A 23,905-nucleotide genomic window follows, 5' to 3' on the forward strand; every position below is an offset into this window, starting at 1 on the left:
CATTTTTTTAAGTGATCATTTGCAGTGTGGAAACGTCACGGTCTGGGATCTTTAGCACAGCTTGCACAACTAATCTGGAAATCAAACCTTTCTTTTTCATCTTTCGAAGCGCCGTTTCAGCCCTGCTCCCAGCCGTCGGGTTCCTGTTTCATTTCTGCACCCTCCACCCCGTGCCCACATCCCTACCTGCGCCCGCACCCAGCTCATATCCACACCTCCACTCTCACCTTTCCCCCTGCCCAGCTCAGGGGGGCGCTGGGATGCTGCACCCCTCCTGCTCAGCACCCAATCGTGGCACCCATGCAGTTCACCTCGCCCTGAGCTCCCGGGGATCACAGCAGGCCCTCAGCGTCGCTTTGGCTCCTCGGCTGAATCGCTTTCCATCCGCATTTTCTCTGTTTCACCGTTTTCCTTTTCCTCCTCGTGTCTCCGAGCGCTGGCTGGGGCCCCAACACGGAGTGCGGCGCCACCTGGTGGCTGCAGCCCGCCCTGCACCCAACGCCTGCAGCGCCGCCCGTAACACACAGAGCTCCATGTAAACATCGGCGCGACGCACACAGCGATATTTACACATATATGCGGATACATCGATGTGCGGGGACGGCAGGGGCGCACGCTCACACTCACACACCCTGCTGTGCGCCTGCTGCCAGCTGGCCCGAGCCGCAGCCTTGTCTGGAAAGGCACAAAAATCAGCTCCAAAAATAGAGCAGGAACGGCTTTACTCACCAGAATACAACTCCAAATATTTTGGGAACGGTTACTGGCGCTCAGAAAAGTCCCACCTGGGGCCAAAGTTGAGAAAAATAAGTTCTGTTATTTCTCCTAAAAGCACCAGATAATGTTTTAACCCTTTCATACAAAATCCTCTGTCCCCACAGAAAGAAACGCAGCCGTCACAAAACGTTCAGTGCACAATTAAAGGCCAATTAAAAGAATAACTACACAAACGTCATTTTGGAGGCACAGGGGAGAAAAAAAACCCAAACATTTTCAGTGATGATTTGCACTTTGTGCTGTATCTCAGATTTACGACAGCATTTATTCCCCTGAGCCGTGCAGCCCCACAGACCAGCCAGGAAATGGTGCCAGGGGTCTTTTATTAGAGCTACAAAAATTAGCTGTAAACCGTTTCCAAGCTTGGCTTCCACAGGCAGAAAGAAATCAGTACAGATATTGGCAATGGGGGACCCAATCCTGCCTGCCAACAGCACGAGGCAAGCCCCGGGTTTTTGCTATGATTCTGAGGCTGGCAGAAGATCCAGGCGCTCCCAGAGGCATGGGCCCAGAATCTCAGCATGGCACAGACAGCCCCAGTTTGGTTGTCACACACTGTGGCACAGCCCTGCAGCACAGAGGGCACCCGCCGCCATCCAGCAGGGATGAGGAATGGGAGGCAGGGAGCCGCCAGCAGGGCTTGGGGCCCTGTGCTCCTTCCTGCAGCACGGGGGGCACAGCGAGGGGCAGGACGGCCACCACCCCCCTTGGCCTCGGGCCTCACAACATGCGAGTCATGACCATGGTGAGGAAGTCCTCGTAGCCCAGCCGCACGTTGCCTGCCATCCCCGTGTCCTTCTCACGGAAGGCCTCTGTTAGGCTCTGCAGCTGCATGCAGATGTGAATGAAGCGGGGTCGAGCTGGATGGTGGGGTTGGAGGACCTCTGGGCGTAACGGGACAGCAGCAGCTGGCTGAACTGGGGGCTCAGGTTGTAGCCCATCTGGGAGAATGCTGGGAGTGAGAAACGCACAGATTAAACCCCTCCGAGAAGGGAAACAGCGCCCTCCCAAAGCGTGTTCCTGAAGGGCTTCTGAGTGCAGCAGGGTCCTCAAGAGAGAGGAACCAAATCCAGGCAGGAATTCCAGACATTCTTCCCCTCCATCTGAGCACACACCCAAGAGCTCCTCCCAGAACACAGGGCTTAGTCATGTGCCATCAGGAAGGGCAACAAAGAAGGGATTTCCCTAAGGAAGTTCACACTGTGGCCGGTTCAGCCTGATGTAGGAGACACCTGGAAGCTCAGAGAGAACCAACAGCAGGAATGGGGCTGGGCAGGGGAGGGAGGTCAGTGGATTGGCTATTAGGAAGAGAATCTCCTCTGAAAGAGTGATCAGGCATTGGCAAAGGCTGCCGGGAAGCAGTGGAGTCCACCCTCCATAGGGGTGTTGACAAAACATGGACATGTGGCACTCAGGATGTGGTTTAGTGGTGTGGTGGTGGGCTGGCAGCTGAACCAGCTGACCTCAGAGACCTTTTCCAACCTTAACGATTCTATGCTGGGCTGCAAATTAGCACCAAGCAGGCAGTGCTCCCTGGGGAACTCGAGTGTGGTGCCTCAGCCCCTCACCCACCTTGCTGGAGCTCACTGAAGCTGATGGAGCCCGACTGGTCCCTGTCGTACTGCTGGAAGAGGTTCTTCCCACTGCTGGATGAAGCGCAGCAGGGCTGAGAAGCCGTACACATCCATGCGTCCTGACCTGCTCCTATCAAACATGTCTGGCAGGAAGGCAGAGAAGCACACACAGGGCAGTGAGGAGAAAGCACCGATGCACCTGGGGAGCCCAGGACCGCGCTTTGGCTCCAGCGCTCCCCCCGGTGCGCCCACATGGAACGGCCCGGGGTGGGGAGGGGAGCGGCCCCCACTCACTGATCATCAGCAGGCAGGTCTCGTCGTTGAACGCCGACCAGTTGGAGTTGAGCAGCGCCTGTTTCAGCTCCTTCACCGAGATGTAACCGCTGCGGTCAGCGTCCACCGCCTGGAACCAGGCGAAGGCCTCGGGATCCACGCCCTGCGGAGCGCCGCCTGCGGAAAAAAAAAAAAAAAAAAAAACGGCACCGGCGGCTCCGGCTCCGGCCCAGCGCGCGGCCTCCTCCCCCTCAGCACCGCTCCCCGCTCACCTCCAGGAGCGGCTCCTCCGTAGGGTCCCGCCGGGGGGCGCTCCGTAGGGCTGCCCGGGGGCTGCGCCGCCGCCGTAGGGGCCTCCGGAGTAGGGCCCGGCCTGGCCCGCGCCAGGGTAGCCCTGCGGATGGGAGAGAGCTCGGTCGGGGGGGGCAGCGCCGGGCCAACCGGCCTCGATCCTCCCCAGCCCGGCCTCGGAGCCCCGCGCAGCACCGCACCGCACCTGCCCCGGAAACCCCGCCATGACTCTGCTTCCGGCACCGCTTCCGCCCCCGCTCGCTCCTCTTCCGGTCGTCTCGGGCGTCTCCCACTCCTATTGGTCGAGCCCCGCGGATGAGCCCGGAGGTCCCGCCCCCACTAGGTGGTGATGCGGGTCACGTGACGGAGAGGCTTAAAGCGGCGATGTTGGGTGGGGGAGAGTGGGGCTCACAGGGTTGGGAGCCCGCGGGAGCACGGACGGAAACCTCCGGGGAGCTTCCAGGGCCACCCAGTAGTGCAGGATTCCCCCCACATCAGGCCCAGAACCATCATCATCACCATCATCATCATCACCTCATCAATCACCATCATCATCACCATCATCAACATTATATCCCTGTCACCATTACTGTCATCACCCCCACCACAGCCATCACCATCTCCACCATCATTGGCCATCAGCCACATCACTCATCATCCACCACTGGAGCTGGACTTAACAGGTTGTTATGGGACCAATCGGTTCTTATGGGTGGTTCTTCTGGGACCAGTGGCGGATATTCTGTGATCTCTATCGTCAATATCACACTGTGCTCTTGCCATCATCACCATCATCATCATCACTACCATCACCGTCATCAAAGGCAGGAGCAGGGCGCTGGCCTCAGCTCCATGCACAGGGCTGGGGACAGGGACAGGGATGGGGACAGGATGATCAGACGAGACACCACACAACAGGAGTCAGGTGTGGGCAGCAGCACGGCTGTATTTCGGCTGGGCAGGATCCACCTGCCCTACAGAACCACCCACCCGCGAGCCGGACAACACCCACAGCCCCGGGACCCGGCGCAGCCCCCTGGAAAACGGGGGCAAGAATAAGAGCAGCAGTGGGGAGCAGTGGGGCCGGCTCAGCGAAGGGACCCTTGGCATTCTTGGGCTGGAAGAGTGGCTGCTCCATGGGCAGAGCGCCCATGCACTCAGCAGGGCTGCAGTGCCCCGTTTTGCCCGGCGGCCCCGTGGCACCTGGGGGACCAGGGATGCCGGGGATGCCCTGCTGCCCCACGGGGCCTGGAGGGCCCATCTTCCCATAGCCTGGTGGCCCTTGGGGACCTGGAAGGCAAAGAGAGCAATGGAGGAAGGTGGCACCGAGCTGACGGCATCATCAGGAACATGGAGAGGGAATGGGAAGTCACCTGGGGGTCCTGGTGGGCCACTGTCCCCCATCAGCCCCATGCCCTTCTCCCCTTTCTCTCCTTTGGCACCCGGCTCCCCTGGAGGAGAGATGTGAACGGTCAGACCCCCATCGCAGCAGACACCCCAGCGCTTGGGGACATGGGGGGCAGCACCTACCCCGCATGCCTGGCACACCCTGCCGCCCCTCTCTGCCAATCTGCCCTGGCATCCCTGGGGATCCTGGGGGTCCCGGCCGGCCAGGCAGCCCATCCTTGCCCGGGGGACCTGGTCTGCCTGGGGCTGCCACCATCTCCACTGGGAAGTGCATCCGTGAGGTGTAGTATGCCATGCGCTCTGTGGGGACAGGCGGCTCAGCGGGTGCTGGGGGGGACTGGAGGAGCACCAGCCCTTGCCCCTATCACCCCCGTTACCATCAAACATCTTGCTAATCTCCTGCTGGATGAACCTTTTGATCTCATCGTAATTCACCACGTCACCCTGGAGGAGATACGGAAAAGACACGGCTGCTGAGCCCCGGCTCTGCGCCTCGGAGTTGAGCTCCTGCCCCCCAGCTGCCCCCTGCTTACCATCATCCCAGGGGGGTCCCGGCAGCCCGGGGCTGCCCGCAGGTCCTGGTGAGCCGGGGGGACCCCTCTCTCCTGCAGGACCCCGCAGCCCTATGGGGCCCATGGAGCCACTCTTCCCCGGCCCCCCAGGTGATCCAGCACGGCCCTTCTCCCCAGGGTACCCTCGCATTCCAGGGGACCCGGCTTCACCCTGTGGGGACACAGAGAAGCAGAGCTCTCACCGTGGCACCCCTGATGTGGTGTAGGGCTGGGGACACCATGGGGGAGCTGTGGCAGACCTCACCTTCTGGCCAGCGGGGTCCTGCAGTGCCAGGCTTTCCTGGGGGTCCCTGGGGAGACAGAGAGGTGTGGGGCGGTGGGGCTGTCCAGGGGGCACCCCAGCACGCACTGCCCCTCCTGTACCTCTTTACCAATGGGTCCATCTGGCCCCTGCTCCCCCTGTGGGATGAAAGTGAGGTGATATGAGGTGTGCTTGGCGCAGTGCTCGCAGTCCCCTGTGCCCGCCTGCTGCTCTCACCGGTGGCCCTGGGTGTCCCGGTGGCCCTGGCTGTCCTGGCATTCCTGGCAGACCTCGGTCTCCCGCTGAGCCACGCTCACCCTTCATCCCCTGTGGTGTGGATGCAGTGTGAGATGGGGATGGCCACCACTCCTTGTCCCCATCTCTGTCTCCATCCTGCTGCCACTTGGGGGACCACAGGGCAGCCCCACAGGTACTCACCACTCCGGCGAGGCCAGCAGGACCCGGCTGCCCCGGGCTGCCAGGGGGGCCCTGGGGACAGAGAGAGGGGTTTCAGCAGGAGACAGAGCCCCTCGGTTTGGGGACACAGCCCCATAGCACTCCCTACACCGTCCCGGTGCACATCAAGGGAACAGAGCCACTTACAATGAGTCCCGGGGGTCCCTGCCGGCCTTGGGGTCCCATGGGGCCGGGGTCACCCTGCAGGAGGCAGTAGGATGAAGGGAGGGCGCAGATCCCATCACTCAGCACAGGGCTCCTTTGCCCCCCTCCCCACTTTCTCACCTCCGCTCCCGGACGACCCGTGCTCCCAGGAGGACCAGGTTTGCCGCAGTCACCCTGCAAGGACAAAGGGACAGGGTGGGCAACACAGTGCATGGAGAGCCTCCCATGGGGCTGTCACCACTGCAGGATGACCACTGCTCTGGGGACAACGAGGGACCCCCAGCCACTGACCTTTGGTCCGGGCAGCCCTGGGTGCCCCGGTTTTCCCTTGAAGCCCTGGAGGGAGAGGAGAGGTAGGTTGGGTTCAGGACTTGCACCTGCCACAGTAGTGCCATTGGTGCAGCATGTGGGACAGTGTGGGCACCAGGAAAGCCATCGCTCACCGGAGGACCCATCATTCCTGGTGGCCCAGGGGGGCCGGGGTCACCCTATGGAGAAAGAAAGAGACAGACATGGGCTGGGGACATCCAGAGGCTATGGGGTGGTGCTGCCCCCAGAGCCTGGCACATCCCAACGCCTCACCCGCAGCCCCGGCTTTGCCATCCTTGCCATCCAGTCCTTCCAAGCCAGCAGGGCCCTGCAGGGACAAGGAAGGGATTTGGGGGTGACGAGCCCAGAACGGCTCCTCAGGGACCAGCACAGGAACAGGAGCAACTGTGATAGGCAGGGGGAACCCTTACCTGAATGCCTGGAGGTCCAGGGGGTCCAGGGGGCCCTGGCATCCCTGTGGGCCCCCGCACGCCCTCACTGCCCTGTGAGAACAACACCAGGGTCAGGGTGGCCCCCTGGTGCCCCCACCACCCGCTCCTGTCCCCATGGCACTCACCTTCTCTGCCGCAGGTCCTGGGGGCCCAGCAGGGCCAACCTTCCCTGGGAAGCCGGGGGGGCCCTGAAGAGGAGAGCAATATTCCCCAGGGATGAATGAGATCCCCCATCCCCCATCTCGTGCATCCCTTCATCCCCAAATTCACTGCAGTGGGTTTGCTACAGGGATGCTCTCTTTGCATTGTCCCACTGCATGTGCCCAGGGAGAAGATATCGACCCCTGCCCTACAGGATGTACTCACAGGTGGCCCTGGGAAGCCGGGCTGGCCCTGGAAACCCTGTGGAGAGACAGAGCTGAGCTGGGTCCTGCCCAATGGCCATGGATCCTCTTCCCAAAGGGAACAAGGCTGGCAGGAAGGGGCTGTAGGGATGGGTTCGGCCACCTGGGGATCTCACCTGATCGCCCTTCTCACCAGCACCGCCTGGGAGCCCGCGCTCACCCCTCGGTCCCTGCAGACAGCAAGCGTGAGCCCCTTGGGGTCCCTGGGACCACTGCCCCCTCCCCACAGCCCCGCACCTACCGTTGGCCCCATGGCACCGGGGAGACCATCCAAGCCTGGGGGGCCCTGGGGAAGGGAGAGCAGGGCTCAAATAGAGGCAGCGACAATGCTGCAGTGAGGGGGCATCCGGATGAGCCCCCAACCCCTCTGCCCCACACAGCTGGGCACAGCGCTGCTCTCACCAGTTCCCCTTTCTCCCCCGGTGGGCCCACGTAGCCTCGTTCACCTTTGATGCCCTGAAGGAGGAAGGAGATGGAGCGGGGACACAGGGCATGGATGGGACACGGGGCACTGATGGGACATGGAGAGGGGATGGGACATAGCATGGGGGTGGGTCATGAATGTGACACGGGGATGGATGGAGGGAAAGGATGTGGCACAGGAGGTGGGGGGGCACAGTGAGTAGAGGGAATCAATAGGGCACTGGGGACACTGGGACAAGGGACAGACGGGGCAGGGGTGAGCCCTGCAGGGATGTGCACTCAGTGCCCACTCAGGTCCCCTGACCGTCCACCAGTCCCTGGCAGCATGGGGGCCCAAGCAAGCATGAGAGGGGGGCACGGGGACACAGGAGGTGGCAGGGGGCTGGTGCATGCTGCAGGGCTCCCCACATTACTCACAGGAAGGCCAGGAGGGCCTGTGGCACCGGGATAGCCAGGCTGTCCTGGGGGTCCCTGTGTAGGGGGAGGGTGGTGCTGAGCCAGCTGCACCCCAGGAAGGTGCACAGGGACAGCGGTGCCCCCAGCCCCCTCCTGCCTTCCCCCCCATGGCACTCACCGGCTCCCCTTTGGCTCCAGCCAGCCCAGCAGGGCCTCGCTCCCCCCTGGAGACCCTTTGGAGGGGGAGAAAAGAGGAGCTGCAGGGGGGCTGCACCCCCAAGAGCTGTGCTCTGCCCCCCAGCTCTGCTGTGCACATCCTGCGCACACACTGGGTGTAGGGGCACCACCACCTGTGCCACCTCCCAGTGCCAGGGCAGACCCTGGGGGTCTGCAGGGAGCCCAGCCAGGAGGGCACTGTGCAGGGGTGCCCACAGGCAGGACACCTTTTGGAGCACAGCTCCAGCCTGGTTAGGGCACTCAGTGCCACCCATCCTCCTGCAGCACATGAGGCACGGTGACACAGGTGACAAGAGACACAGGTGACAGCCAGCAGCCCCTGGGCTCGATGGCACAGGCTGCAGGGGGGGTTAGTGGTGGTTATGTGGTGCTGACACAGTGGAGTCTGGACGGGACAGGCTGACACCACAGAGCGACAACCCACACAGACCCACACAGACCGTGACGTTACGGTGACGTTAGCAGGTGAGGGGATGGGAGCAGGATGAAGGGAGGGCAGGATCTTCCCAGAGCCACTGGAGTGGGGCTGCCACCAACCCCACAGGCACTTCCTGAGAGTGGGGATGGCAGGAGGATGAGGATGAAGATGATGAAGATGCAGATGGACATGGTGGTGGATGCTGGCTGACCCTGGAGGAGCCAGGGACCAGGGGAAGGTGAGGATGAGCGCACCAGCTGCATGGCAGCATCCCCCCGGCCCTGAGAGGGGAGGGCTGAGGACCACCGTCTGCACCCAGCGCACACACGTGGCTGCACCATAATGTGCCTGGCTGCTGGCTGTCCCACCCTCCTGGCACGTGGTGTGGGACCCAGCACGGATGGCAGAAGGGAGCTGCACCCTGAGCTCAGGGCGATGAGCCTTAGACCAGTGAGAGCCCCTGAATGGAGATGGAAGGCATGAATGGATGGAGATGTGGGGAATGGAGAAGGGCAGAGCCGTGCTGTGGCTGCTCCCGGGAAGCTGGGATGGGGACACAGCCAAACCAAGAAGCAGCGACAGACGGCACAGAACGGAGCCCTGCTGGGTCCTTACGGGCAGTCCAGGTGCGCCAGGCGTGCCAGGAAAGCCTGGGGGGCCCTGAGGGGAGAAATGGGGAGGTCACAGCCTGGAAGCGCCCACCGGGGCCTGGGCTGAGCCCTCAGAGTGCCACACAGCAGGCGGTGCGGGGCAGCTCAGCCCCAGCCCAGCTCTATAGGGTCCTGCTCCATCTCCATGCCGCTGCTCCACGCTGCCTGTCACCGTGGCCTCATGGCAGGGCACCAGGTCCTTCCTTGGCCACTCAAAATGCAGTGACATGATGCCCACGCAGCCCCCTGCCTCTGAGCATGGCTACTTACGATGGGCCCGGGCGGCCCTGGGGGTCCCCGCTGTCCTGGTAAGCCCTGAGGAAGGAAAGGTGCCATCAGATGGGACCACGGCATGGGGACACGGCCCCACTCCAGCTCCAGGGGCACCCACCTGCTCGCCTCTCTCACCCGGGACACCTGGGGCACCGGGGAGCCCAGGTTCACCGCAGTCTGTGTCTGGGCTGTCACCCTGCAGGAATGGCACCAACGTCAGCACCTGCATCAGGAGCCCAACGGCATCCAGCCCCAGCAAGCACCCTGCCAAGCAGCCCAGCAGAGCAGGGCCATGTCCTGAGTCACTCACCCGAGCCTCCTCAGCTCTTGGGAACTGGGCAAAGCACTGCAAGAAAACCCAGAGTCACCGGGGGCTGAGCTGGGAGCAGCGCTCAGCACCCTCTGCTCCCAAGTGTACAGGATCAGCCCATGTCCCTGTGCCAGCTGTGTGTGGAAGCGTGCCCAGAGCCTGCCCAGCCCTGCAAGCACCTGCTGCTTTGCACAAGTGCTGCTTTGCACAAGTGCTGCTTTGCACAAGTGCCGCTTTGCACGCCTGCTGCACAAGCTGATGCCTGGGTGCTCGGGAGCATCTCTGCATTTCACCCAAGCTGCTCCAGTCCCAGGTGGCAGCCGTGCCAATACTCACACGAGCACAGCCCTCGTTGCCGGGGGCTCCTGGCATGCCTTGGTCTCCTTTTTCCCCCTTGAAGCTTCTGGGTGCTTCAAAGGCCGCCTGCAGCTGTGCGCAGTCCCCACAGATGTTCTGGGAGGAGGCGGGGGGTCAGCAGCTCCCCGAGGGGCTCAAGGGGGTGGTGTGACCCCAAGTCCCACTCCAAGCTCTCACCTTCAGCACCTCGATGTTCCTCTCAGCCATGACGGCCAATGGTCCCTGCAAGATACAAGGGAGGGATGCAGGAGGGATGCATAGGGATGCAGAAGAGAAGTGGCAGGGATGCATAACAGATGCCTGCAGGGCACTGTGCCCAGAACAGCCACCACCTACCAGGTCTCCTGCTGGCCCAGGCAGCCCTGGCAATCCGTTGTGTCCTGGGACCCCCTAAAGCCAAGGAGAGAGCTCTGACTGTTGAAACCCTTTGCCCAGTGAGGGCTAGGATGTGTCCAACTGGGCGCTCCACTGTTTCCATTTTCTGCCACTTACCTGGCGGCCCGGGGCACCAGGAGGACCGGGGGGACCAGGCGCTCCAGGAGGACCCTACAACACCCCAAAACAGGCAGGGAAATGAGCAGTGAAGCAGTGTGAGCTGGAAGCTGTGCCACACGCAGGGACTGCACCCACCTGGGGACCCGGCTGGGGCTGCCAGGATGTCCCAGTCCAGAGTCCTGGAGCTCCCTGGGGCCGAGAGAAAGGAGGGATGCTCGGTGGGATGGCACTGAGTTGTGGGAATGGGGATGGGAGCCATGGCACTCACCGGCATCCCAGTGTGGTTGGGGTCCTGGCGTGGGCTGGGGGGGCACGCACATTCCCCAGGGTCTCCCTGCAGAAAAATGGAGCAGGAGCAGAGTGGTGGAAGGCAGCAGAGGTGCAGCCCCATCCTCACCCCAGCACCCGCTCACCTTCTCGCCCCGGGCACCCTTCTCTCCCTGCAGAAAAGCACAGATGGATGTCAGCAGGTGGCCCCCAGCCCCACTGTGCCCCCACCGCATCCCACACCTACCGGCATCCCACTGGAGCCAGGCACCCCGGGGAGCCCCCGCTGCCCTTCGGGGCCCTGAGAGGAAGAGGAGCACGAGGAAGCTCAGAGCCCAGCACCAAGAGGACAGTGATGGCCATGTCCCCCTCAGGGCTGCACTTACTGGTGGCCCAGTGACGCTGATCCCTGGTGGCCCGGGGGGGCCCACGGCACCTTTGAGCCCTGGAGATCCCTGCAGAGAAAGGACAGCAGGAGCTGAGGGCAAAGGGGGGCAGAGAGAGCTGGGGGTGCACAGTGGCAGAGCCCTGCCAGAGCACGGGAACGTGAGGCGGCAAAGGGGGACAAAGCTCAGTGCCATGTTCCTATACCTTGGCTCCTTTCTCTGCTGCCATTCCTGGAGGTCCCTGGGGCCCTGGGGGTCCCTGGGGACAGGAGATGCCGTTAACTCTCCCCACCCATCCCACTCAGCCAGCAGCAGTGACAGCACTGTCCTCAAGGCCACTCCAGAGCAAGGACCGTGCTGTCACCATCGACACAGGGATGCTGCCTGGGGGAGGTGTAGGAACTGTGGGGCTGGAGACTCTGCATCTCAGTGCCGAGGAGCCCAGAATAACACTTACGGGGGTCCCAGGCTCTCCAGCGCTCCCAGGCTCTCCCTGGAAAAACAGAGAGGGAGAAAAGTGGCAGAGCTGCCTGGCACAGCAGAGCACAGCACAGCATGGCACAACACAGCATGGCACAGCAGGCGCTCACCTGTGGTCCCGGCTTGCCAATGCCCGGCGGTCCTGGCTCGCCCTGCAGACACGAGGGGCAGTGAGAGGCATTGAGAGCCCCCCCAATGCCCACCCCTGTGGCCCCACTCACCTGCAGCCCTTTCAGCCCAGCAGGACCTCGGATCCCTGGCAGCCCCGGCTTCCCCTACAACACAGCGTGGTCACCCCGGGGCTCGGTGCTGGCAGGTTGCTGTGGGTCGGGGCACTCACGGCTCTGCCCGGCTGCCCGATGCCCGGAGCTCCTTGGTCCCCTTTGGCACCGGGTTTTCCCGGGATGCCGATCACATCTGAGAAGCGCCCCTGCAGCGTGGGGCAGGATTCACAGGCGTCTCCCTGAGGAGGAGGGAGCAGAGAGGGGAGGTTGGGATGGGGTGACAGGATGAGGGTCTCCTCCTGAGCCACTCCAACGCAGGGTCCTCACCTTCTCGCCTTTGGGGCCGGCTGGACCCCTGATGCCCGGCTCACCCGACAGCCCTGGCAGTCCATCTGTGCCCGGTGTGCCTGGGTCCCCAGGGCTGCCCACATCCCCCTGGCCAAGAGAAGGCGATGGCTGGCACAGCGCAGGGAGCACTGCCCAGCTCCACGGACAGCGGGGTCCACAGCCCCCTCTGCATCCCCACCCCATACCATCTCACCTTCTGCCCTTTCTGCCCAGCATCACCAGGCTTGCCCTGTGGGAATGGAGGAACTGATGAGGCCAGAGCATCCCTGGGCCCCTAAACAGGAACCCCTCAGATACCAGAGGAACTCACCGCTCTTCCAGGAGCACCATCCCTGCCCTGTGGTCCTGGTGCTCCAGGCACAGCCATCACTGTTGCTGCCCCTTCCAGTGCCTGTGGAGCTGAGGGACACTGCCCACACGGCTCACCCTGCAGGGCACAGCGTGCTCAGAACCAGGCATGGGGACTGACCCCCAGCCTCATCCCAGGGCCCACCTGCACAGGGACACTTCAGTGATGGGGCAGGGAGGTTGGGGACGCAGCGCAGCACTCACCTTCTCCCCTTTGAGCCCTTGCACGCCTGGATCACCCTTGCTCCCAGGGAGCCCCTGTGATGGCAGAGATGAGCCTGCAGGGTTCACAGACCCCCACAAACCCCCCACCCGCACCCTACCCACCGGTCTGCCTGCAGGTCCCTCCTGGCCACCAGCTCCCTGCAAGACAGCAGGGTCGGGGTCTGGGTCAGGCAGCCTCCCTGAGCCCATGGAGTGGGCAGAAAGGGGGCTGTGGAGTCACCCACCTTCTCGCCTTTGATGCCAGCCAGCCCAGGGAGGATTGCTTTGTCCTGCTGATCAGCACGTGTGGTCACACACAGCCACAGCAGCATGGGGATGTGGGCCCAGTGGGGTTGGGGGTCTCAGCCCCATGCACTCACCAGTGATCCCAGTTCACTCTCACGCCCCTCGGGGGGCTCCCGCAGCAGCGCGGCGAGGACACGGGTGTCACAGGACAGGCAGGAGTCCCCCTGTGAGAGGCATGGGGGGCTGTGGGACTGTCTGTGGGGCAGGTCAAAGGGACAGCGGGACGGGGGACAGCAGGACGAACACTCACCTTCTCCCCTTTGATCCCATGGATGCCAGGGTCTCCCTGGGAAGGAAAGAGAGGAGCTGATGCTCAGCGCTGTCCCACTCCAGCGCGCTCAGCCCTGCATCACCTACCCTGTCCCCTTTGGGTCCTGCAGGGCCGGGTCTGTCCTGGAGATGGAGAAGCAGTATTTAGAGCTGCAGAGACAAAATCCCCCTCCTACCCTCCCACAAGCTCACAGCCCGACTCACCGACACTCCATCCTTGCCAGGTGTCCCGGGCTCCCCCCTGGGTCCAGGCTTTCCAGGAAGCCCCGCAGTGCTGAGCATCCCTGTGGGCAGAGCAGGGCACGGCTGGCACGGCTCACCCTGCAAACAGGGACAGTGAGACACAGCCCAGGGGAGGGGGCTCCCCAAGGGGCTCCGAGAAGCCTCGAGCCCCCAGCACCCTGCACCCACCTTGTCTCCTTTGGGCCCCAGGACACCGCGTGGTCCCTGCAGGAGGAAGGCAGCGGATGGCAACAGGGCATTGGGTTCCTGGAGGTCTGTCTGCCTGCACACAGCACCTCCAAACCCCCAGCTGCTGTGGGGTCCATCCCAGCCCCCAGCAAGGCTGTTGGCCATCCCAAACCCTTCTTATGTCTGGGCTTGGATCCCACTCAGGACTCGGGCCAAGCAGCCCCAACCCTGCGCCAAGGAACCCGTCTGTGACCCCGGTTTGGCTCCAAGTGCAGCATTCGGTACTCACGGGTGTCCCAGGAGATCCGCCGGGTCCAGGAGCTCCTGAGCTGCCCTGGAGCCAGAAGTCACAGTGTGAGCCTGGCACACTGGGAGCTGCAGCTCCTCAGCTCCATGCCCCCAACCCAGCATCCTCCCCCCTCCCCAGCACTCCCATCCAGCTCCATAAATCAGGGATTGGAACCAGCCCCTCTTCCATGTTTACAGGTGACCCCAGCAGCTGCCAAGCCCCCACAGAGGGGTCTCAGTACCTCCTGAGCAGCCCCTCCCCAGGCAAGGGGTTCCCACTCCCCTGAATGAGCCCCCAGTGAAGCCACAGCACCATGACACAACCGGAGAGGGTCCCATGAGCTGCGCACTGACCCTTCAGGCAGGAGGAGGTAGTGGGCACCCCCCATCCCCCTCTACTCACCTTTTCTCCCTTTGGACCTGGGGGGCCACCAGGATCACCCTGAAAAGCAGAGGATGGTATCAGCTGTGTGGCAGCCATGGGGCCCTGTGGGGCAGCATCCCCTCACTGCCCCTCCTGCAGCGATGCCCACAGCACAGCATCCATACCGGCTTCCCCGGAAAGCCGATCCCCGGTGCGCCCGGTTTCCCTGGTGGCCCCGGCTCTCCCGCCAGCCCTTCAGGTCCCACGAGGCCTGGGTCCCCCTGGAAGGGAAGGAGGGGTGTCCACGGCGTTGCTCCCAGGTGCTCTCAGATGCCCCCAAGACCCCACTTACCTTCTGGCCCTTGGGACCCACCACACAGATCTCTCCAGGCCGGCCCTGATGGGATGGATGCGTGGTGAGTGTCGTGCATGGCACAAGGTGGGCAGGTCTGGGGGTGCTGGTGCCCCACAGCCTGCCCCACAGCTGGCACTACTCACATCACGACCCGGGCGGCCTGGCTTGCCCTGGAGTCCCCCGTCACCCTTCTCGCCCTTCTGGCCCTGTGGGACAGACAGACAGATGTCACCAGCATCACCTCCCTTGGGCAGAGTTCTGTCCCCTCTGTGCCTCTGGGCTCCCCATCCCCACATCTGCAATGTCATCTCCTCACCTCCCCAGCGCTGCCCTTTGTCCCCAGTACCACTGCCCCACATCCCCTCAGCAAAACCCTCCAACCCCACATCTTCCAACCCCACATCAGCACCCCCAGCTCCTGGCACCCCTGTCACCACGCTGTGCCCAAATGTCCTCAACCCATATCCTCACCTTCTGCCCATCGGCACCGGCCACCCCTGGCAGCCCCTGCGTGGGACAGAAAGGGCAGTGTGAGCGGGACCCTCAGGCACACACCTTGCAGAGGATGTGCGTGCAAATACTGACATCCAGCAGGAGCCCCAGCCCCACTCACCCGCTCTCCACGCTGCCCCTGCTCACCCCGCGGCCCCTCAGCGCACTGGGGACAGAAGGGGACAGAAGGGGATGAGGTGGGGTTGGAGATGGGGCAAAGGGGTCTGTATGGGGCAGGGGGGGGGTCTCACCTGCACAGGGCCAGTGGGGTCTGCACGCACGCAGTCAGCACCCTGCAGAGGGGAGGAGGTGGCTCAGAGTGGGGCACAGCTCCGGAGCCCCATGGCACAGGGGGACAGCGGGATCCCTGCTGGGGAAACTCACACGCTCGCCTTTCTCCCCCTTGGTGCCGTGGGTGCCGGGCAGGCCGCGCTCTCCCTTCAAACCCTGTGAGAGAATGGGTGACAAGAGGTGACATCACTGCCCCTGCATCCACGTGCACCCCTCACCAATGTGCCTGGGGCACAGCCGGGGGTCTCCGCAGCCAAACCCTGCTGGAGCTGTCCTGGGGGGGACAAACCTACCTTGGGTCCTGGGGGACCGAGTGTCACCTACAGAGAGGAGACAGAAGTGTCACCGCGCCTGGCACAGCCACAGGTGACACTGAACAGGGACCCAGAACCCCGTGCAGCCCCAGGACACTCACATTCGTTGGAGCCGTCTGCGGTGGGCAGGGCGGGCACTGCAAGAGATGGAGAGGGCATCTGTACCCACAGAGCTGTGGGGATGTGTGGAGTGGGGAAAGGGAAATGGAGGAAAGAGTTCCAGCCCCAGAGGGGGCAAGCACATGGCCTGGCGCAGGCTGTCCCTGTGGCTTTGTGGCTGACCACAGCTCCTCAGAGCCAAAGCAGCCACTTAGGCACGTTGCCATGGGACTGAGGAATACACGACTGAAGGCACCCAGGGGTCCCCCCTGCCCACGGCCCCCAGCCTCACCTCCTCGTTGGACATCCCCTTGTAGCCCTGTGGGAAGCAACATGGAGCAGAGGTGAGAAGGAGCATCGGGCAGGCTCAGACCCCCCTGCACCCCTCAGCCCACGCCAAGGGGTCCCTGAGCCCCCAGGGATGCCCGGTGGGATCCCATTGAGCCAGACAGGGCGGCGCAGGGACGGGGCACGGGCTGTGCTGGAGATGTTTCCCAGCTCTGTGGCCGCTTGGAAGGAACAAAGAGGCCCTGAGTCGCGGTTGGGATTGCTCCAGCAGCAGCAGAGAGCAAATGGGGCCTTCATTCCTGCTCGGGGGAGCAGACACGCCGCTTCCTGACAGCAGCTCTGGCAGAACCGCCCGAAGGCGGCGGAGGAGGAAGAGCAGCACAGGGCATGTGGGAGCGGGGCGGGGGGGTCGGGGGGCTCCTGGCCACCCTCATCTCACCTTCTCCACATAATCTCCCTTCAGGCTGCTCTTCTCTCTCTCTGGCTCCTGGGGAGAGAGCAGAGCATCCTGGGGTGATGCCTCTGCGTGCACCCCTGGGGTACCCTGAAATTGTACCCTGGGCTGATGCTGCTCCATGCACCCCACGGGTTACCCCACAGCTGCACCCCAGGGCAACGCCACCCCATACACCCCTGGCTACCAACCCACATCTGTACCCTCCCCACCAAACAGGACCGGCAGCCAGCAGCCCCCCCATCCTCCCACCCTCCCCAGCACTCGGTGCCGCCGGCTCCTGTGCGCTCCCTCCCTCCCAGCTCTGCAGGCAGTGGAAAAAGTGAGGCAGGGCTTTTCCAAGGCTGAATCCACGTGGCTGCGTGCTGAGGCTGCCAGCACCTCACCGAGCCCAGCGGCTCCTCCAGGCAGAAGCAGCGTGTGAACACCCGGCCCTGCGGCTGCGGGGAGATCTCGATGAGGTTGCTGCTCTGCATCAGCTCTGCCTGACGCCGCGTCTTGGGTGCTTCAGGTTGGCACTGATGGGAGACAAGAGGGCACAGGGGGCTGTGAGCCAACACAACTGGGGATGGGGATGCGCCCTGCACCGCGGTGCTGGTGGGGAGATGTGCAGCAGTGCTCACGACGCATCCCCAGCCACCCACAGCCCCGGTTCCCCCTCCAGCAAGGCTCTGCTCGCAGCGCTCACCCCCGCTGGCTGAGATCTCGCAGCATCCCTCGTGCCGGGCCAGCTCTGCGTTGCAGTAGATGTGCGCCTGCTGCAGGTCGAACTGCGGCACCGCGGGGCAGTGGGGTGAGAGGTGATGGCCCCGGTGCCAAACCCCGACCCCACAACCCCACGGGGACTCACCCGCACCGGGGTCCCGCGCACGGCATCCAGCCCCAGGAAGGCATTGCCCTCAGGGGTCAGCGCCCGCCGCGGCGCCAGCGGTTTGGAGGAGATGGAGCCGCAGTCCACATGCAGGGACACAGCGCGGCTCTGCACAGCCAGCAGCACTTTGTGCCACCGCCCGTCAAAGAGCGACGAGACGGCCTTCCCCATAAAGACAGTGCTGACAAACGTGGATCCCGGCGCCCTGGCTTGGAACTCCAGGCTCTTCTCAGGGCCGTGCACGGACAGGGAGAGCTGGCAGAGAGGGGACACCGTGCTCACGGCCAGCACCTGGCGGTCCCCTGGCCCCACATCCCACGGTCCCACAGCCGTACCTGGGGGTAGCCGTGGCGGTCGGTGACCTGGAAGAGGTACCAGTGCTCCCCCGTGCTGTTCTTCTTCAGCAGCAAGGTGAGGATGAGCGTGAACTCAGGGGGCAGCCCGTGGGGGAACACCTGCCTGCAGGAACAGGCATCAGCAGGGCCCAAGTGAGCTCCATCTGCACCAACCCTGGGCCTCCACATCACCACCAACACCGCGTCCCAAACAGCCCCACAAGGCTGTTCCCACTGGGACAGGAGCAGCTCTGGTCCCAGCGCCATGCTGCAGGGCTGGGAAGCGCAGCCCCAGGACAGTGCTGGACCAGCAGCTGTGTGGGGCTGGGAGCTGTTTGTGTCTCTGCTGGAACACAAGTGGGCTCTGGCTGGGAGCTGCCAGCGCTTGTGCAACAGGAGCTGAACAGGAGATAAACATCAGAGCTGCTCCCTCCTGCCTGATGGCACACGGACCTCAGTGCCACTTTTCCCAAAGCACAGCTCCACAGCCCCACAGCCCTCACAGCAGCCAAAAGCACATGCAGAGTTGAGGACAGAGAATCCTCATGCCCACACACAGCCCAGCCTGTGCCAGGGGCTCTGTCCCCACCCCTGCCCCATGGCCCAGCCCCACCTCACACCCCGAGCGCTGGGTATCCCCACACATCCTACTGGTGCAGCACCCAGGAGCGTTTATTGCTGCAGCACTTGGTTTTGTCCCTGGGCAGCCATCCCCACTCCGAGGGCCTTGCAGGATGGATGCTCCCACGGAGGCAATGTGCTGAGGCAGCCGCAGAGCCCCACTCTCCGCCCGCTCCACCACTGCAGCTATTTGCTTTGGGATGCACTCAGCTCCCAACCTCCACCACAGCAGCAATTTTCCAAACCGCCGCTCTGGAGCAGGACCAGGGTGGCTGTGTGGGAGTGGGCTGTCCCCTCCATGGGGCGCAGGGCCGTCCTCACTGGGCATCACAGAGCAATGCCAGGGCAGCAGAGCACCCATGGGTGCCTGGTGACGGTGCCATCCCCATGCTGAGCTTTCCCAAGAACTGTCTCCAGGCACCCAGCCAAGAGCAACACCAGCCTGCAGCCTCCAAAAGCCATCTAAGGACTCAGCTGCCCGGGCCGGGAGCTGGATCTCCTTCACCCTAAGGTACCCTCAAACTCTGAGCCATCTCCCCACTGCTAAACTCAGGAAATGCAAAGCACATCCCATTCCTACATTCCCCAGCACACGGATGCTCTTCCACCCCACGGTGTCCCCACGCCAGCGTGGCGGCCCCACAGAGCCGCTGGCCCCGATGCCATGAGTTGGCGCAGCCAGAGCAGAGCCTCAGGCACAGGCGGACGGGATGTGATGCAGACATCAGGGCTGGGCTCTGCACGGCCCCAGCAAACCCGCACCCACCGCTCAGAGCTGTGCAGCACTTCGGGCTCATCAGACCCCAGGCAGTGCCTGCCAAGTTCAGGACAGCAAAGACAGAGCATCCGCAGCGCAGCGGTTGCATAAGGGCCGGCTGCGTCCCCAGCGCCCAGAGTGATTTACTTTCGAGGAGGAGAGCAGGCAGCGCACACCATCAGCACCTCCACACCCCTATGGGTGCCACAGCCCTGCTGCGTTCGCCGCCCGCAGCACTGGAAGGGCCGGGTTCAGGCACAGTGCAGCTGGAGGGGTGGGTGGGAGAGGGCTGGGAGTGGGGGGCTGCGCTCACCGTGTGGGCTGCACCAGCGGCACGGCCCCCAGCCGCAGCAGCACCGCTCCCCGTGGGCCGCGCACTTTCTTGACGGAGGAGATCTTCATCAGGTCGAAGCGCTTAATGAGGTTGAAGCCTGGCGGACGAAGGGGGTGAGGGCATCGCCGCGGCTGCGCAGCCCATCCCTGCGTCACCAGGCCCCTGTCGCCATCTCCTTACCCGTCACGTTCTCATATTTGTTCCCAACCAGATCCTCGTCCCAAAGCTGCGGGCACAGCGTCCCTGCAAAGGCAAAGCAGGGCATCAGCACCACCTCCCCGCAGTGTCACTGCAGTGTCTCCCAGCGGAGTCACGCACAGCCCCGCACCACAGCAGCTCCAGCATGGCGCCCACCAGGAGCAGAGCCACACCGTGAGCGGGCGCAGCACCAGCTCAGCCCTGGCTGTGCACGGCGAGGTCACTGCATGCAATGCCTTCCCCAGCTGTGCTTTGTCTGGACCGGCCCCGTGCCTGGAATCACCATCAGGAGATGGGCCCAGTGCCGCGGCCACCCAGCGCGGGGAGGTGGTGTCCTGTGTGCCCTGCTGCATCCCCAGAGCTGGCGGCGCGTGGGGTGGGAGTGAGGGCTGCCAGGTGAGGGGTGAGGAGCACCGAGGGAATGGGGGCAGGCAGGAAGCACTGCGTCAGACCCAGAGTTGATAGATCACCGCTCCAACATCGTTCATCCACCTCCGCTGGATGCTGCCAGATGTTGGGAGGAGCGAGATGGAGGAGGAAACAAGAGGATATTGAAAGAGGGATTTGTTGTGCCTCAGTGCAGGCAGCAGCGCAGGGCCATCCCCCGCCTCCGTCCCCACAGCCCGCGCCCCACAGCTTCTCCCCATCACTGCCCACTCCCTCGCACTGCAGGGCTGGCATTGGCCCTGGAGCACATCGTGCTGCCAGAGCGGAGCTCCATGCGCAGGCGGTGCTGAGATCATTGCTCGGGGTAGGGGGTAGAGCCTCACCCCCAGCACTGCCTGCTTTGAGGCCACCCCAGCCCTCGTTTCCCTAATTAACAGCCCGCAATAGCATTGCCACGGGGTCCCACACACTGCACCAGGACCTCACAGTGCCGTGCCAACAACGGTGCTCTGCCCTCTGGCTGCCCCGGCTGTGCCAAGGGGCTGCAGCCCCTGCGCCCCCCAGCAGGATGAGCGCCGCTCCACCCCCACAAGGACTGATGCAACCACGGCCTCGCTGCCAGCAGCTCCTCCCCACCATCCGCCTGCAGCTCGCCCCACAGCCAGCCCCACACCGCGCCCCACACACAGCCAGGGACACTGCAGAGGGGACTCCCAGGGCTCCACCAATGCCCACTGCTCCCCAGAGCATGGGCCCAGCCCCGTGCCTCTGTTCTCTCCACGCGCTGTGGCCAGATCCCTTCCCACCTTGCACCCAGAGCCACAACACGCCATGAGCTCCGAGCAGCCCCACTACAGGACAGAACAGCCAGCTGGCAACCGGCACCTGCAACCAAAGCGTGGCCAAACCCCCCCTTCCCTGCAGGGTGTTCCCAGTGCCGTGGGGGTGACGTGGGTGAGAGCGGGGTGTCCCCGGCCTGGCTCCCCACAATGGCGCTGGCGCTGCTCTCGCTGGCCCTGGGCCCGGCTGGGACGCTGAGCAAAGCCCCACATCCCGTGCAGTCGGCACAGGGAGCACGCAGCCTGCCCTGCTGCCAGCGCCGCCGGCACGTGGGGACCCGGCACGACTCGTGGTGACCCCCAGCCACCTCTGCCCCACGCTTCGTGGCTCCAGCATTGCTCTCTCATCTTCTCCTTGAACACCCAGGGACAGGTAAGGAGGGAGCATCCTGGGGGGTGCAGACCCCGTGCCCCTACTCTCTGTGCCCCTTACCTTCTTCCGCTGGCATCTCCGTCCCATCGCAGGCGCTGATGAGCCCCACCATGACGACGGCCCAGAGACCCCTCATGGTGCCCCTGGCAGCAGCTCGGGGTCAACTCAGCTGCCTGCAGGTGGGAGATGGGCAGTCAGGCAGGTGGGCAGTGGGCCCCAGCCATTCCCCACACTGGGAAGCCGCCTGCGAGCCACCAGCATGGAGGAGGCCCTGAGCCACTCGGCCACAGCTCACACAGCCTTCGGGGCTGCAGTGAGGCCCCCACCCACTGCTGGATCCCCCCACCCAGATTTCACATTCAGGGTCGCTACCCGACCCACAAACCCCAACATTCAGACGCACCCCAAAGTCAGGTTGAGGCGCCCCAGAGCTCCACGTGCTTCCTGCTGAGGACCCCAAAAGAACTCTCCGTTCTCTTTTGCCTCCCGGACCCACGTGGTTCCCTGGAGTGGTCCAAAGCCCTTCGGGTCACTGCGACCTGACCCCCCCCCCCCCCCCCGCCCGCTTCCTGCCACGAAGCAAGGCTGTGAAACAGCACGAGGCCGCTGCCCCGCTCCCCACTGCTCCCCATTGCCGGGTGGGACACGCACAGGACCCCCCGCACCCCCCCTTCGTCCCCCTGCACCGCGACTTTACACCCTCGGCTCTGCTGTAGTCGCGCTCTCCCTTGCAGCCCTGCACTCCAACCTCACAGCGCTGCAGCCCGACCCGACACCACCGCGTCTCGGCTTTGCCACTTCTGCATCCCGGCTTTGCTGCCCTTCTACCCCGACTTCATAACACCGCATCCCAACTTTGTCACGCTGCATTCCAACCCTACACCCCCGCACCCCGATTTTATACCCCTCTATTCCCACTTTATGCCCCTAAATCCCGACATCATAGCACAGCACCCCGACTCTGTGCCATCGTTTCCTCAACAGCCCCAACATCGCACCCCTGCACCCCGACTTCACAAACCAGCAGCCCGGTTCCTGCCGTGCCCCGTCCTGTCCCGGTCTCCGCTCCCCATTCCCAGGACGCGGATCAATCCCGGTTCGGAGCACCGCCCTCCCCCGCCCGCTGCCTGGAGCTCACCTGCCGGGCTCGGTGCGGCTCGGGCCGGGCGCTGAGCTCCGGGCGCTGCGCTCCGTCCGTCCGACCGTCCGTCCGCCCCCGCCGCCGCCTTCCCCGCCTCCCTCCGGGGGGAGCCCGAGCCGCCCCCGGCCGCTGCCCGCCCTCCTCCTTCCCTGCACGGGGCGGGGGGGTAGGGCAGAACCACCGCCCTCCTTCGCCTCCCGCCTTCCTCCTCCTCTTCCTCCTCTCCCTCCTGTCCGGGCCGCCCCCCAGCGGGGGTCCCGGTAACGGCACGCCGCCCTCCGCTCCCTTCCCATTCTCCCCCCCCCGCCCCGGGGTGTCCTGGGGCAGCGAGCCCCGCGCTCTGCTCCTGTCCATGGGAAGCGGCTCCTCGACCCCTGGGGCACTGAGACACGGGGGCACAGAGGGACATTGGGGCACTGCAGCACAACTGAGGCACCGGGGGGACGTTGTGGTGCGGGAGGATACTGGAGCACAGAGAGGAGGACATCGGGACAGTGGGGCACGGGAGGACACTGAGGCACAGAGGGTGACCCAGGTTCTGGCACCAGTGACAGCCACCGCTGGCCCGAAACGCAGCAGTGTGGGGAGCACGGCGTCCTCCCGGGATGCCCTGTGCTCACAGTTCCCTCAGGCCCAGCCCTGGGACCCACATGCAGACCCCACGGCACAGCACTGCCCTCCATGAGCTGCGCATCAGCCCCAGGCATCCCCTGCGTCCCCTCACCCCACTGCAACGCAGCACCGCCGCGCCTCTGCTCGACCGCTTCCCTCCCAAATTAGGACGAATCTATTTACACTGAAGCTTTACAAATGTGTGTTAGGGACGCATGCATCTCAATAAGCGCGCTCTAATTAACAACTGATATTTATTCAGCCCGCAGTAAATAAGCTGTCTGGGGCAGAGCAGGCAGCGCTGCTGCTGGAGCGGTGCGGTGCCGTTTATCCACCCGGCAGCCCCTGAGATGCGGTGACAGAGCGCTCAGTTCATCTGCAGCTTGCCTACTGTAGCAATTAAGGCTAATTAAAGCAAGTGGGTATGAAACATCACGAAACTTTTATCATTCCCTTTTAGTGGGTGATTATTCACTCTGAGCTGCTCTCTTTGCAGAGCCTCCCAGCGGCTCCACGCGGGCTCGAGCAGGGATCCGGCACCTGGCTGCAGCCTGGGCGCGTCCTCTCGCCCCTCGGTGCTGCTGGCACAGCTGTGGGTCGTATTGGGGGTAGTCCCACTGTGCCTCAATTTTCCCGTTCTGGTTGGTTGTTCCCGGTGCGGTGGCACAAAGTGACTCTGCTGGCATAGAGAGAGTGGGGACAGCCACAGCACAGAGGTGACCGCAGCTCTGTGCCGTTCCATGCCAGCACGTGGGGCAGGAGGCTGCA

General features: G+C 63.9%; 2 protein-coding genes across 2 annotated transcripts; both read right to left on the reverse strand.

The window, feature by feature from the left end:
* Positions 1 to 180: 180 nt before the first annotated feature.
* PEF1 (penta-EF-hand domain containing 1) lies at positions 181 to 3,141 on the reverse strand. Its single transcript, XM_048925527.1, is given in 8 exon segments — positions 181 to 1,629; positions 1,632 to 1,729; positions 2,350 to 2,416; positions 2,418 to 2,494; positions 2,646 to 2,801; positions 2,897 to 2,933; positions 2,935 to 3,018; positions 3,121 to 3,141. Coding segments are annotated over 8 exon segments (672 nt in total). The 3' UTR covers positions 181 to 1,497.
* A 669-nt stretch (positions 3,142 to 3,810) lies between these two features.
* On the reverse strand, positions 3,811 to 22,656 carry LOC125683972 (collagen alpha-1(XVI) chain-like). Its single transcript, XM_048925559.1, is given in 74 exon segments — positions 3,811 to 4,205; positions 4,289 to 4,366; positions 4,446 to 4,622; positions 4,700 to 4,766; positions 4,856 to 4,870; positions 4,872 to 5,045; positions 5,139 to 5,153; positions 5,155 to 5,184; positions 5,258 to 5,293; positions 5,373 to 5,462; positions 5,574 to 5,624; positions 5,739 to 5,792; positions 5,877 to 5,930; positions 6,048 to 6,092; positions 6,200 to 6,244; positions 6,339 to 6,353; positions 6,355 to 6,393; positions 6,497 to 6,568; positions 6,643 to 6,705; positions 6,884 to 6,919; positions 7,038 to 7,091; positions 7,163 to 7,207; positions 7,324 to 7,377; positions 7,762 to 7,815; positions 7,919 to 9,055; positions 9,316 to 9,360; positions 9,437 to 9,514; positions 9,629 to 9,664; positions 9,965 to 10,081; positions 10,163 to 10,207; positions 10,322 to 10,375; positions 10,478 to 10,531; positions 10,616 to 10,669; positions 10,749 to 10,814; positions 10,894 to 10,920; positions 10,995 to 11,048; positions 11,134 to 11,202; positions 11,339 to 11,392; positions 11,591 to 11,626; positions 11,724 to 11,765; positions 11,835 to 11,888; positions 11,954 to 12,076; positions 12,165 to 12,272; positions 12,379 to 12,414; positions 12,496 to 12,612; positions 12,738 to 12,791; positions 12,861 to 12,896; positions 12,983 to 13,027; positions 13,118 to 13,207; positions 13,294 to 13,329; positions 13,401 to 13,436; positions 13,518 to 13,634; positions 13,725 to 13,760; positions 14,014 to 14,058; positions 14,416 to 14,454; positions 14,562 to 14,657; positions 14,729 to 14,773; positions 14,875 to 14,937; positions 15,203 to 15,238; positions 15,345 to 15,389; positions 15,475 to 15,516; positions 15,608 to 15,670; positions 15,808 to 15,834; positions 15,930 to 15,965; positions 16,220 to 16,246; positions 16,655 to 16,702; positions 17,056 to 17,187; positions 17,359 to 17,439; positions 17,520 to 17,795; positions 17,876 to 17,999; positions 19,567 to 19,684; positions 19,768 to 19,830; positions 21,445 to 21,557; positions 22,523 to 22,656. Coding segments are annotated over 73 exon segments (6,096 nt in total). The 5' UTR covers positions 21,521 to 21,557; positions 22,523 to 22,656.
* Positions 22,657 to 23,905: the final 1,249 nt, after the last annotated feature.

The sequence above is a fragment of the Lagopus muta genome, chromosome 23 (assembly GCF_023343835.1).
Source record: "Lagopus muta isolate bLagMut1 chromosome 23, bLagMut1 primary, whole genome shotgun sequence".
NCBI lineage: Eukaryota > Metazoa > Chordata > Aves > Galliformes > Phasianidae > Lagopus > Lagopus muta.